A 15,157-nucleotide genomic window follows, 5' to 3' on the forward strand; every position below is an offset into this window, starting at 1 on the left:
CTTAGCAATGGGTATCGGGTTGCCTTGATAACTTAGTTGAGGAGATTAGATAAACAGTCGCTACATGTAAATGTGCTGGTAATCGGCTGTATCAGGTTAGACTGTAAGCCGATCCCACCATAATTGGAAATAGCCTAGGCAGTTGATGAAACATATACCTAAATACGTTTCGAACCTGTAATAGGTCTATATCGACGCCTTAGAGTGAAAACCTCGTTAGTGCAAGAGATAACTTTTCAGGAGAAGGATTAGTATTAGATATTTTTTACGATTATCTTCCAAGAAATGCAATAAAAAAATATTGAAAAAAAATGCATTTCCGAGGTTTTCATTCTAAGACGACGATATGTCATTTTTTACTTTGGTAGGTTTGGTAGAACATGTAGAAACTTAGTATTACGTTCCCCAAAGTAACTATTCTTTATGTACAAAGTCGAGCGTAAAATTTAGTAGGTATCATTTTGTACTATAATAAAGTACACTTATAGGTATCATAGCGTCCTTTTCCCCTAATTATTTTGTCGTCGAAATACAGCGTAAAATACGCGCCGTTCGGAGCACAATGGCCGACAATCACGAACACTTGAGACCGCTTGCGTTCCGAGTTACATAATTAGGTTATAAACTTACTTATAGCTGACTTATTTAACTTCAGTAAGTATTTTCAGGGTGTCCTCAAATAAGGGCATGAAAGGGCTATCTATACTAATATAACAAAGAGGAAATTTTATGTTTGTTTGTACCGTAAAGGATCCGAAACTAATAAAAGGATTTGAAAAATTCTTTCACTATTAAAAAGGTACACTCTTCCCGAGTAATATAGAGTATATTTTATCCCGATACAGGCACTAGTTCGCTTGGGACGAGTAGAACCGGGAAAACGGCTAATAATAAAAAAAAAATATTTGGTCCTTAGTTTCAGAGACACTCGGTATTTGTAAGTTTATTTTTATCTTTTTGGTTATGTTGTGAGACCTTTTGGGTTTAACCCGAGGCTCCGAATCCGATGCTCAGTAACTCTTAATATGGTAGACGTTATTAATAGAACTCCTTTTAATAACCACAAACGCATCTCGGCGGAATAACTTCTGGGACTCGAATAGAAAGTAGATTAAAATATAGATAAAATAAAACCTCGATAAACGGGCTATTTGTTCCTGAAATTAGCGCATTCAAACAAACTCTTCATCTTTAAAATACAAATAAAATTTAAAGTATAAAATAATTATAGATACCTATGCCTAAAGCAGAATAACATAAACATAACTTTTGACCCGTTTGCGAGAAATAGTTCCCTACGCTACGCTAGTTTTTTTTAATAAAAAAGTAGCTGTTTGGATTATAATTCGATATTCCAAAAAATACTAAAATAACCGCGTTGATTGGCATGCCACTAGTGAAGCTATTAATGATTGCCCGCTTTTGTTACAAAATAATGAGGGACTCTGCGGGGTGCGGGGCGCGGGTTGCGGGAGGGGGAGGTGTAATATGATGCCCCGTGATGGACAGATGGGTATATTTACTGCATTCGTAGAGTATAATGCAGAAAAACCGGCCAAGTGCGAGTCAGACTCGCGCACGAAGGGTTCGTACCATTATTTAGAAAATGAGCAAAAAAGCACGTTTGTTGTATGGGAGCCCCCCAAAATATTTATTTTATTCTAGTTTTCAGTATTTGTTGTTTCAGCGGCAACATAAATACATCATCTGTGAAAGTTTAAGCTCTCTAATTATGATGGTTCATGAGATACAGCCTGGTGACAGACGAACGGAAGGACGGACGGACGGACGGACGGACACAGGAGCGAAAACAATAGGGTCCCGTTTTACCCTTTGGGTACGGAACCCTAAAAATTTGGCAAATAATGGTGGTGTTTAGGTACTAAATAATCTTGAAGTGATGTTCGCCTACTTCATACAGTACCTGTCTCTCAAGTAGATACAAGTGTGTGGGCCCAATTCCTGCAAGTGTAGACTTTGGTTGGTGCTTGACGCGGTTGGTCCTTGGATGGGTGATCATCTTGTCGTGACGAGTTCTTCTGTGTATAGACATGGTATAGACTGCTCGGTGACAGCTGTCATTTGTACATCCTTGGCTGTCGTTAGGGATAGCCAGAAGCCAGCAAGTCTGACTACCAGGGGTATCGGGTTGCCCGGATAACTGGGTTGAGGAGGTCAGATAGATAGTCGCTCCTCGTAAAATACTGTACTCAGCTACATCCGGTTAGATAGGAAGCTGACCTCAAAATAGTTGGGAAAAGGCTCGGGAGATGACAGAATCGGGCATAGATGTAAATAAAATAACAAACATACAACATCAATTTATTTATTTTAAATATTTCATAAGACATTGACAGTCAACAATGTGCGTGAGTATACTTTGATAATAATAGTGCTGTTATTATATTGTCTGGGTAGATAATAATAATATTCTCGTCTTAAAATACTTTCATCTCCGGTACTTTGAGACAAACAAAACTTCATAAACGTTGGGTACAAACCACTTTAAGTTTTACAACGTAAGAGAATTTCCGTGAAGAGAAATTATGAAATTAAGTAAAACACACCTAATAAAATATTCAAATTATATTAGGTATACAAGTTTTCAAGTTTAATAATTTGTCTTCACTTTAAATTACTACCCGTAATATGTATGAAATTATATACTGTTCTAAAATCCCTCAGATACTGTAAAGCAAGATTCCAGAGATGTGCTTCACTGTGCGCACAGTAATGTTAGAAATAGTAACAAATTAAGTGCTACATGTCCACGAAATTAAAACTGAACAAATATTTTTAACAAATATTTATACTGTCATCTTCATGGAGTATAAAATAGCGGAGGTGCCATACCGGAAAATCGCCTACGAGGAACGTTACTGTTTTCGCCCTTATAAGCCTTTTTTGTCTCATATAATTCAAATGCCTCGTTATTTCGCTTGTAACAATCGTTTTGGTTATGCCCACCGTACGAATTTGACCTAGAAGAAGGTACCTGACCTACGTGCATTATGGCATCTCCGCTCATCTTTCCGTAATCCGTGGCCATTTTCAAATTCTGTGAAGTCGACCCAGTGTGCGACGCGGCGACGGCGCGGCGACGCGACGTTCGCAGTTAACCTTCCACAAACTACTGGTTTCTTTTCTCTATGGCTTGTTTATTTACCAGCTTTGTGACCGAATTTCTATATGGGTCACCGAATCCTTTCTAAACCAAGGATTTTTAAAAGTTCTAGTTTATAAACGAGAACTTTATAACGTCTTTATGAATGACAGTTAACATGTATTTTAACCCGTGATTTTAACTCAAACTGACGGCTGTCTCAAGATGTGAATGGTCATCCATCATTACCAGGACGTAAAGCTTTTTAACATCTTATTAAGGCGGATCACACACTACCAAGCGGTGTTGACCGTGAACTTTATGCCCGTCATCCTATAAAATAAATAGTGCGTTTTGCTTACAAAAACGATAGCTTTGTGACGTAATTTTCATTAAATAAACGGCAAAAGTTATCGTTTCTATGCAAAATTCTACTAGTCTCTCTATCTTTTCGCATGACTCAGAAGTTCCATGTTTATGTCAAGATAAATATTTTCTTAAAGCTGACAACACTTTTGGACAATGTGTGATCCAAATTATGCCAAACATATCCTTCCCAAAGTACAGGCGACAGCACATCAACTTTTACGACAATAGTATAGTAAGTTAATGTTAGATTGGTTTTGTCAGATTCGGGTAAGTTGATGTGCTGCCTATACCATTGAAAATCCCACATGTTTTCACATCACCCACTGTATATCGGGTGTGTCGTTAACAATCACATTAAATGAAATGCGTTAATATATGTTGATTAACACAAAGAAAAATACGTAAAAATAAAAATAATAATTTTTCAAACAAAGTAAATAGAATAAAATTGTGCGAAAATTAGAACACCGTATAAAAGTCAGTCATTGGAAACAACTGAAATTCTCCCTTGAAAACTGACAGCTGTCAACTGATCAAAACATTCGATACTCCTAACTTTATCTCTGCTGGTGATGATGATGATGTTGTAAATTATAAAAACGAAAAATGACTCCTGTGGTTAAGGTAATTTTTTTTACAATTCGCCATAAAATATCATAAAGTATATGCGATAGGATTTAATGTGATTGTGAACGACCCACCCTGTATGCAGTACGCGTGTTTAAGTATGTGCGATCGGTAGATGTGCGTCGCGTATCTGTCGCGCGAGCCACGCGACGCCGTCGGCGAGCCCAGCGCCCGACAGCGCGCACGACGCGCAAATGTGCCACGGCTTGTCCGAGATGCGCTCTAGGCCTAGTGCTGCAATCATAATAAAAAAATGTATTAGCGTAAACTGTAAGGCGATTAACACACGGCACCGCGCACCGCCGTGGTAGGCGGTGAAGCGGATCTCATGTCGCATTGACCTGTATATCCGTTGATGCCTAACACACGTACACCGCCTGACCGCGCGTTCGACCGGTGCTCTTCTGTTCGAGCGCCACCGCCCTGCGCGGCGGTGCGCGGTGCCGTGTGTTAATCGCCTGATGCAGCGGGACTGTTCGAAAGAGTTAAAGCGGCCCTGGTACATAAAAGGCCTACAAAAGAACATGATGGGTTTTAGTCAGTAAGAATCTGACACTCCCTCACCGCTGCTAACCCACAGCGGGAGGAGTCGTTTGATGATATCCCACAAAAAGGTAAACTGTAATGACATATAAGCTAATATTAAAAAGAGGAAAGATTTGATTGTTTGTTAAACTGGGAGGTACTAACTAACTCTAAACTACTTGACCGATTTGACAAAATATTTCACTGTTAGCTCGCTACATTATTATGGACATATGTTATATTTTATCCAGCTACGGGCAGTATTTCCCAGTTTATGGCCCTTTCTTAGGCTGTAGTGTTAAACGTAACAATCAACTAAGCAACTTTGATTGTAAGGCTAGCTGTTTGATAGAACGGCTATTACAACATAATATTAAATAAAGTCTAAAATTCAACCTGGTACAAACCTGCAGCAACCTGCATGGGTGCAAGCGAGTGTGGTGCATCGCTCTTATTGGCGAACACCAGCAGAGGTACCCGTCTGCCGAACATGTCAGGATGCGCGAGGAGCAGCTCCAACTCCTCACGAGCCACCACTGGAACCAGAGGAGAGAAATCAGGAGACAGTTAACTGTGTCTTTAATGGAGAAAGCGTTGGTATATTTATTTCATAAAACAAACATGTATGCTTTATTTAAATCATATAATTTTGCTTATCATGCATCGTACTTTATTTAATAAATAGTTCATTAATTATTCATCGCGTGTTATAGACTAAATTAAAGATAATCAGGACAGGTTTTTAATTGGCTGTCTCATATTTCTATTTTTGAGGGCCTAGTAATTTTAAAAATTTACATTATATCCTTTGATTATATAAATAAGAACGTGAAATGAATATCTCTGAAGCCAATGAAATCAAATCAAATCTTTAACTACTTAATTCTCAGTGCAAATAAAATAAAACCTAGCCTATTTTACAGCCACCAAGAGACCCACTGACTTATTTCAAAAAATTATACTCTTAGCTGACAGTCTTTCATAGCCAATATAGTCTAACGTAAATACTAACCTAGTCGCAGATGATCAGCAGAATCCACGACGAAAATGACGGCGTGCGCGCGGCGGTAGTGTCGCTCCCACAACGCGCGGTGACGCGGCGCTCCCGACACGTCCCATGCACTGAATGATACACCACCACCTGGGAACACATCAGTTAGTTAACACACATGGGATACCCAAGACATCCTCAATTATTCCTATGAATCGGAAAGTAATAAGCTTACGGCAAGCTCGACTGTCATGCACGGGGTGTAAATTTCAATAACTGAGTCATGCACGTAAAGCCAATGTCCGCGAATGCTACTCAGTAACAATCGTTGTTAAAATGTGGATTTGATGAAAACTCTGACATTAAGGCTTGCTAGGCAATTAAACCTTCAGCTCACTCGTTTTGAAGAAATATGTATTAGATTATGAAAGCAGTGTGACTTTTAAGGTGAAATTAAAAGAATTTCTACTACTGCATCAAAAACGATATGAAAATGTCTGTATAACCTCTTCTCCCATATAACCTTTACAGGCTTCGTATGGCTGCTGTTTGTTGTGGCTTATATTGTCTTATTTTTGTCCTTTCTGCACGTGTAAAACTATAAAACACTAGGTACACTCACACTCACTGACACACACACTAATCATTATATAATAATATCTATAATATGTATTTACTAACTATTATTAATCTTGGAATAAGGAGTGAATTTTAAGACGGTATCGGTAGCAGTAGATTTTAATAATTTCGAGCGTACGACACTCGTGGGTTGCAGCTGAAAACCAGCGTCGGGTGGCCAGTACTGTTGTACAGTGTGGTCACTTGACAATATGCTGAGCTGTGACCTTGTTGGCACAATTTTTATTATTATATTTTTAAATGTTGAGCCTATTTTATTATTATTTTTTATTTATTTTTTATCTGAATTGTTTTCGGTGATACTTTTATTTTACTGTTAATTTATGTTATATACTGTGTATGTATTGTGCCAATAAAAATATTTTTCTTTCTTTCTTTATGAAACTTTCTAGACAAGCTAACAATTTTAGGCGCATGGAAATTTTACAACTCTACAGGTTTCGCTCATGCTTGTAAATGTTACCATTTGCTTGGAGCGTTGGTCGCCCTTTCGCTTTCACCTATGTGTACTCACAAGCCAGGGCAAGGGCAGCTTCTAATATTTTTTCTACTAGTGCAAAGACCAAAGGCCAGGTAGGACAGTAAAGAAGTATGTATGTATTACTTTTACATACTAGTGAAATGCTCCTGTTGTTGAGCCACAGTTGGTGCAGCATGCTGTGTGCGCTGCTCCGGAGGTCTGAGAGCATTGAGGAGTGTACTCTTGCCGCTGTTGTCCAGCCCCAGTACTAGGACCGTCACCTCGGCGCGTCCCCGACCCAGCCATACTGACAGCTTGTCTAGAAGACCCATTTCTGAAAGTATCACAGCTGATTATTATGAGCACTCAATAAATATTTATTTTCATCGAGTATTTTTAATATAGAAAGTATGAGGTAAGTAAAAGTAAGGCAACACGTGAAATGCTGGTCAAACTGGAAACCGATCCCTATAATTATAAAAAGGCCAAGCAGACTATTAGGCCGCTGCCTCGAATTTTGCGGGCAGCGGGGCGGCAGCGGCGGCGGCGCGGGAGCGGCAGGATCTTACGCGTATAATCAAATGGACCGGCCCTCGAATACAGCGGCGCGGGAGCGGGCAACGAGCGGTGAGCTCCATTCAAAACGGTGACCGAACGCGCCGCCGCCGCTGCCGCCCCGCTGCCCGCAAAATTCGAGGCAGCGGCCTTATTATACCAAAATTGATACATATATGTAGCTGTTATCATGGTATGTATACTAACAAGGTATTACTCAATTTTTATTTAAATTTCACTTCTGATCCATAGGTTACATTACATAATTCTCTGACTTCAAGGACAAATATTTTAAAATCGACGCAGTGCATTAATTTGTAATCGATACCAAATACATTACAAGATAACATCACTTCAGTTATATAGTATAAGAAACTTACCTGGTTTTACTTCTCACGACATCACTTTATTTTAAAATCACACATACACTAACAACACATAGATATAGTGTGGGCCAATTATCGATAATATAGTCGTAATAATATCACAGAACGCAAGCAATTAATGCAGTTCAGAGATCAAGACAATTAGCCGACTATCGATGTCACCGGTTGCCATGGTTACGGGATACACAACACTAGTGCCCTGGTGTGGTAGTGCGCGAATGTTAAGGTTTAGAAGTTTTGTAATTCTGAGAAAATGTAGTAGCGATGTATTTTTTCAAAAATAAAGTATGGGAGTGATAATGTGAATCAGTTGCCTACAAACTAATTTACATCAGTAATGTAATAGACTTTTAGTGCGAAAGAATAGCTAAGTTCAAACATTTGTATAAAATGGGTTAAAGAGAACGGAGTTCGCACTATCTTAGTTCAGTTTTATACAGTAGTAAATGTACATTTATTAATATTATCTTAAATAAGAACGTCAGAACGTCCTTACCCGTACCTAAATATTTTTTTACTTTTTTAAAATTAAAGTCTAAAATTAAAGTTGGTGTACTTTAAAATATATTTACAAAAAAAAAAAAATACATTTTAATTTCATTCTTATTTTTATACGATTATTTAAAGCTATGATCCCCTTTCACGTGTCCCTTCTCATTGTTCGATCTACCTTCCTTGGGCTAAACACACACACATCTAATTCTTGGACGCAATCACATTTTAGTACAAAAACTCTTATTATCACAGCCTTCAGTGACCACACTATCACAACTAGTTTTAGGCGGACACAGCACATCATATATTTCATCGGGAGTCAATCCTTTTGTCTCGGGCAGCGCGTACGCAGCGAACAGAGTTAGCGCTAATGTTAGCGCAGCGGCGAGCGCTAGCGCTGCGCTGACGCCTGCGGCCCGCGCTACTAGAGGGAACACGATGACTTCTAGCGCGTTGCCGCCCCACGCGAAAGCGCTGACTAGCGCTACAGCGCAGCCACGGTACTGGGAAAACAAGAATTTGGTATTAGTGCAGAGTTTTATGAAAATTGCTTGTAAGTGTGAGGATTCTAAAAAGCGGTAATTTTTGTAAAGCCTGGTTGATTGAAAAGACTCTTGACGTGGACTCATCCAAGTTCAAGAGAGCTTTGCAAGGCTGTTCTATCAATTAATAAGCAGTTTCTTATATTTTGGACATTCATAGGTACTTATGAAAGCCCAAGTTCAACAACTTCAACGTCGTTCAGTTGTCTTCAAATTATATTTATTTATATTTGTTTTCACGTCCTTTCAAAGTAAACAGTTGTTTTAAGAACAGACGTTTAAATTGTCTTTGAACTTGATCCTAAACAAAACCAAGAAGCTCTACTTCTTCTGAAGTTGGACTGTCTCTCACCTGATAATGAAACATATCAGCCAGCATAGCATAGGGCGCGGGCTGCAGACCGGCCGAGTCTGCGAACACAGCGGCCGCCAGAGCGACGCCCGCGCCGGCACCCCCCGCCCGCACCGCACCCGCTCCCCCGCATAGGCAGACACCCGTTATTAGTCCGCACCATACCATGAGTCGCTGGGAATGTTAGGAACATCAAATGGAACCATGTCATACTGAGACTGTTGACGCATAGAATATGCGTAGGACATGCATAGATGTAATATGTCTATGAGGACATGTGAGTCGGATTTCCAGATTTAATCTGTTAAATGTCTGTTAACCAGGGTCCACACAGTCTGAAGACCACTCTTACGTTGGTGACTGGTCCCAACTATTGGGTTCATAAACTGGACAGTGAATTGTATAATAAAAATCTTGAAACTTGATAACGATTTTGTCTCACCTTTCTCCCAACCTTCTCAACAAGATACAAAGCTAATGCAGAAGCAACCAACTGCGCAACGCCCAACAGCAGTGCATGTCGTGCGGGGGTGCCGAGCACGTCAACCGGGCTCCCCGCAGCAGCATCGTCGCGAGCCAGCACGAACACGCGCTCTGCGAACTGGAGCAGAGCCAGCACGCCACACGCTTCTTGCCCTACAACCGCCACCGTGCAGAGAATGAATGCGCGTCGACGACGCTTGTCACTCACTGCAAAAGCGAAAATAACTGGACATTATACATAGAAAATTATGTCTCCGTACCTCATTTTGAATTTTCAAAAGAAATGTTAGTCAAGTTAAGAAAACTCCCCAAACTTTACTACCAAGTTGAGACCGATAAACCTAAATGAGGATTTCTAATTATTCGTAGATGAACCGGCAATCTGATACAACTAGAAAGAAATCAAGCACTGATTGTTTGCTCCCCAAAGCGCAGAAAGAGAACCTCGCTCTACTTTAATTTTAGTAAATCGGTCAACTATCCAGGGACACTCACTGTAGTTTGACCAGTATTGCCATTCAAATCTACCCACCAGCACAGAATGTATGATAAACTTACTGCATCTTATCTCATCTTTACATGGCTACAACCTGCATAGTAATTAACGCTGAATCCTTCTTGTATGAAAGGAGGCCTATGCCCAGCAGTGGGACGATAAACAGGCTGATGATGATGACAGGGCTGTAGTTTCATCTTTTTACTTACATAGATCTCTGGTCAACTGGAAGGGTGATACCACCGTCTCATCTGGTAGTGGCAACGCGCACAGCTCTGCTTCAAGTGTTGGATCATCGCTGGATACGCCACGCAGCCAAGCTAGTGCTGCACGTGCTTTCTTTATATTGGAAGAACATTTAAAAAAATAGATTAGACATTCTTCTATGACATTGAGATACGAACATATTAAAACGTCGGACATAATGATCTACAATGCGATACATCATCACCAACCTTATTATTGTCCCACTGCCACCACCAGTCTCTCAAGTATGAATGCGCGATAACGATTCCAGGCCACACTAATACCAATGTAACGTTTTCTAATTTATGTATTTTCTTATATCTTAGACATCGATAAACAGTTCGCCCTGAGCAAGCGTGGTGATTAAGTCTCATTCCTTCTCTGTGCAGGAAGAGGCCTGTTCCTTAAAGTGGGACAATATAAAGGCTGATGATGATGATGGTGCTACTCTGCATACAAATGCTCACCTCTGGTTTCCCACTGGAGGCAAGGTAGGGCGGTGATTCCGGCACAAAAAGGAACAGTAAGCAGTGGGCCGCCGACAGTGCCAAACACGCCCACACCACTGTCCTGTAACATGGATAGTAATTACTTATTTATGGAACCTTAAACGTACAAGAGATGTATGATCGACAGAATAATATCGGACATAGGGGTCAATATTATTGGGACATATCCAAGTAAACGTCCAAATAGAATTTCAGCCACTGCCTCCCAGCCTGCTACATAGGACAAAGAGCACAAACATACAAAGCCCAGGCAAAGATGCATTCTCTGTTTCTTTACTGAGAGTTCAGCCCGACTTGGGAATGGAACCCGAGATATGCATTGCAGACGCGCATTGCTACCACTAGACCAACGAGGCGTAAAATCATAAACAACACACGCACATACAAAATGCGACAATTCTACACAAAGACTTTGTTGCTCTAGTTTTGAATAAACCCCGACAGATTAATCGGGTTACCCAGGATTGCGAAGGTCAGATGGACGTCGCTCCTTTTAAAACACTGATCCTAAACATTTGGTTAGCCTAGAAGGGTCGGCTTCCAAAGTTGGGAAGCCTGGAAACCGACCCCAACACAGTTGGGAAAGGGCTCGGGAGATGATGAAAGGTGTTACCTATGTGGTATTTGCACGTCCGCAGCCACATACATGAGCAGGAAACCGAGGTTGTGAGCCAGCACCAGGGCAGAGACCGCCGCGCCGCGCACGCTTTCCTCACACATCTGAGAACAGTGAAACATTTACCTTTCTTGTAATCTTTTATTTTGGGGACTTTTATTCTGAAAACATGCCAGTCGGGACGACACACTTATTTCTTATTTTTAGTACTCCCTATTTACTTCCGTATGTACTTCTTTACGTCAATCCTTATGACCTCTGCATAGTCCCTTATGTACTCCTATTTACCTAATCCCTCATTGACTTCCTTGTATGTTTCCCTATATTATATAGTATATAAGGTATATCTATCTAGACACACGGCAGTGTGTCCGCCAAGTTCGAGCAAAAAAAGCGACACACCGGCCGTGGGTTATATTACACGAACCATTTCGGGCCAAATTCGACCCCCCTGTAACTCAAAATCTATTTTATTTATGCATATCAAATTTCTAGTATCTGTTGAGACCCCCTCACTTATCTAAAATACAAAATTTCATTAATATACCTATTGTAGGTCTTGAGATATTGACGTCAGAAAATCGCTATTTTTACTATACACTCACTGACTGACTGATTCACTGACTCACTCATCAAAAACCTAGACCACTTCCAATGGTCGTATTGACTTGAAATTTGGCATGGAGGTAGGTCTTTATGTCAAGGTAAAGGGAAAAATCTGAAAATGGCCAAGTGTGAGTCGGTTTCAAAATAATGAAGGTGTTTTATACCCGGTGTAAATTTATACCCCTAAGGAACTAAAACTACTAAATTTATCTATATTTATATAATATATCTTCGAATGGTACAAAGGTTTGTATTTAGTCAAAGTAAAGTAAAAATCTGAAAACGGCCAAGTGTGAATCACTTTCGAAAATAACGAATGTGTAACTTTGATCCACGAACATAATATATGATAACATGTCATGTCAGTCAGTTGGTAAATCTAGTCCATTTATTTAATCTAGTTCATTTCTTTGTAAGAAACAAAGTGCATTTAAAAACATCTAAAAGATAGTATAAATGAGACATTTCTTTAACTAACTTCATCATAAGAAAAAATAAAAATAAACAACCTTACAAAAATAAATGAAATCCCACCCAAAACAAAAATGTGAAAGACTGCCAAGTTCGATAATATGGGAATGCTTCGCCTATAAAAGAAGTGAGATCTGAATAAGTACCAAGTTCCATACACATACCTCAGTTAAAAATAGTTGCTTTGTAATGATGTTACTTGGCAAGTTTTAATAGAAAATTAAATACTTGATTCATTGCGTTTAGTAGGTTTATAACGGTGTATGAAAACTTGCCAAGTAACATCATTAAATAGTAACTATTTTTAATTGAGGTATGTGTATGGAACTTGGTACTTATTCAGATCTCACTTCTTTTATAGGCGAAGCATTCCCATATTATCGAACTTGGCAGTCTTTCACATTTTTGTTTTGGGTGGGATAATATATACCTTCTCCTTCATGTATCGTGACAACAAGTAAACTATGAAATGAAAAAAATACTAACCTCTCTGGCGAGTAGAGGCGCAAGGCACCAGGCGCCGGCGCCGCCGAGTCCCGCGCATGCTCGTGCTGCCACCACCCACCACCCTCCGCCACATAGCTTCAGAGACCAGCACGCCTATAATCGAATTTATTACTTGGTTAGGTTATTTGGAACTTTTCATCAACTTCTTTAGGAATATCTTCCACAGATTTCAATTCATCCAATATAGTCCAAAATCAGAACTGCCGATAAACAGGCTGTTTTGTCCCATTTTTTCGTTTTGTGTTCCGCCACTTTCAATACCAGATTACTTTCCTGTCCTGGCCTAACATGATTTGTTATTGGGCCATCTCATGTTACTAACACTTTGCCGGGAAAAAATCTGTCCAGATTCTATTGATAATTTCAGATATCAACATCGTCCAAAGAGACATACTTATCAGCTTTTTTCTAGAGTAGTTTTAAGTCTTACCACAAACGCAGCAGACGTAGCAATGACAGCGAGTTTCCTTCCCTCAGCGAGTGCGCGCGCGCATAAAGGCACCCCCACCAGCGACGCCACGAAGGTAGTCGCAGCCGCCGCCACGACATGCGCGTCATCCACTAGTTCACTACACTCGCCTCCTTCCGCCCCCTCCCCGCTGGCTAGGGACACCCACCCCATGGCTAAACCGAAGGATACAGTTGGCACGTTTACTGTAAAGAATTAAAATTGAAATAAGTAGGTAACAAGTGCGAAAATTGTTATTTTATTTTTCTCGGGAAGTTGAAAATTACTTCTGGGTATACTCCTGTACTAATATCATAAAGAGGAAACATTTCTTGTCTATAGGTAGGTACCCTAAAGACTCTGACAGTACCTATTATAGTATTAAAAAAAATATTTCACTGCTTAGAAGCTGCATTATGCCTGGGGAACATAGGATATATTTTATCCGGGTACGGGAAGAAGGTTCCCAAGAGATGGACGAAACCGCGATAAAACAGCTAGTACCAATATAAAGAAAAAACATTTTTCTTGTTAATTTGTACCTAAAGGGTTAATTACAATTATATTATTTGTTTATTATATTGTAGCTACTGTTTAAAAACTGCGAAATTATGTTTTCTTAAAAATATTCTGATGTCTTTAAAACACATCCACGTATTATGTTAAATAGTAAAAAGTACGTCATTTCAACATAAATTAATTAATGGGATGAGTGTGAAGAATAACATATTAACGTATGGTACCCATATTAATATAAAAAAGCTTATAAACATGACATTTTAATTTTCACTGACGTAAAACAACAATCCTGTTTCATATTTACAGTCACCTTAGCGAAAAGAAGAACAAAAACACTTTTTTACGTTCCCCTAAAAATCTCAAATGGTATCCGATATAGCTTTTGCGACGACCCGTGGGAACAACTTTTAATTTTTGATTTGATTTTGATTTGAACTTCACACACCCTTGGGACTAGGGCATGCAATACCGGTTTACCGGTTTCGGTTTTACCGGTAAAACCGCCCATTTTCGCGATTTTTAAATTACCGGTAAAAATAATATGTAACCGGTAATTTACCGGTTTTTACTTTTTTCTGATAAAATATGGCAATTGTTCATTTGATGTCAAATCTTCATTATGTAGCCTGAACATAATGTAATATTGCATACATTACATATTGTAGGAGTGTTAAAGTTGCTGTTTTTTAGGAAAGTAAACTTATGTGGCTCCTTAACTATCTCTAGGTTAGAAACAAATCTTCTTTCTCATCTTAATTTATAATATCTAAACAAATTTTATTCATTCGGTTATTCTGATTTTCCTGTCAGCTCATATTAGGTAAAAATGTAGCTTACGCTTATTTTACCTACTCTGTGACCTTACAGAGCAAGGGCTTTTACTTCACCACCATGCGGACAACTCTGAGGACACGGTGGAGCACACAGTCCAGGTGTGCACTGCCTGGGAAGAGTAACGCCCAAGGGTAACGTGTCGTCGTCGAGGCAATAGGCAGCGGCAACCTCTCGCGTCCGGTCCTGGTTCAAGCCATGGTCCGGAGTGAATGGGAAGCCGTCGCCTCCTTCTGCGAAGCAGTCATGCTCGAGAAGGAGACGGCGGAGCGACTGCTAGTTCGCACCACTCATCTCAGCCGCTGTAGTGGACCATGAAGACACCACGGGCGCCGAGTAACGAGAGACGACTCCCGGCCACCGTAGGCGTCGGTCTGTGGG

At 39.9% G+C, this 15,157-nt stretch overlaps 1 protein-coding gene across 1 annotated transcript; it reads right to left on the reverse strand.

Moving 5' to 3' along the window:
• Positions 1-4,072: 4,072 nt before the first annotated feature.
• On the reverse strand, positions 4,073-13,600 carry LOC124641413 (probable metabolite transport protein CsbC). Its single transcript, XM_047179485.1, has 13 exons — positions 13,409-13,600; positions 12,958-13,071; positions 11,392-11,498; positions 10,737-10,839; positions 10,233-10,362; positions 9,487-9,734; positions 9,045-9,218; positions 8,373-8,653; positions 7,818-7,900; positions 6,869-7,048; positions 5,637-5,765; positions 5,032-5,160; positions 4,073-4,333 (listed from the first exon to the last, which is right to left on the reverse strand). The coding sequence occupies exons 1-13, from the start codon at positions 13,598-13,600 to the stop codon at positions 4,194-4,196; spliced, it is 2,010 nt and encodes a 669-aa protein (XP_047035441.1). The 3' UTR covers positions 4,073-4,193.
• Between the last annotated feature and the right edge of the window lie 1,557 nt (positions 13,601-15,157).

Source organism: Helicoverpa zea, chromosome 22, assembly GCF_022581195.2.
Source record: "Helicoverpa zea isolate HzStark_Cry1AcR chromosome 22, ilHelZeax1.1, whole genome shotgun sequence".
In the NCBI taxonomy this organism is placed as follows: domain Eukaryota; kingdom Metazoa; phylum Arthropoda; class Insecta; order Lepidoptera; family Noctuidae; genus Helicoverpa; species Helicoverpa zea.

Coding starts and splice junctions, on each gene's coding strand:
- LOC124641413 (XM_047179485.1), bottom strand. CDS start 13,600: ATGGGGTGGGTGTCCCTAGCCAGCGGGGAGGGGGCGGAAGGAGGCGAG. Junction 11,499..12,957: donor CGCCTCTACTCGCCAGAGAG/GTTAGTATTTTT, acceptor CACTGTTCTCAG/ATGTGTGAGGAAAGCGTGCG. Junction 9,219..9,486: donor TTGAGAAGGTTGGGAGAAAG/GTGAGACAAAAT, acceptor TAACATTCCCAG/CGACTCATGGTATGGTGCGG.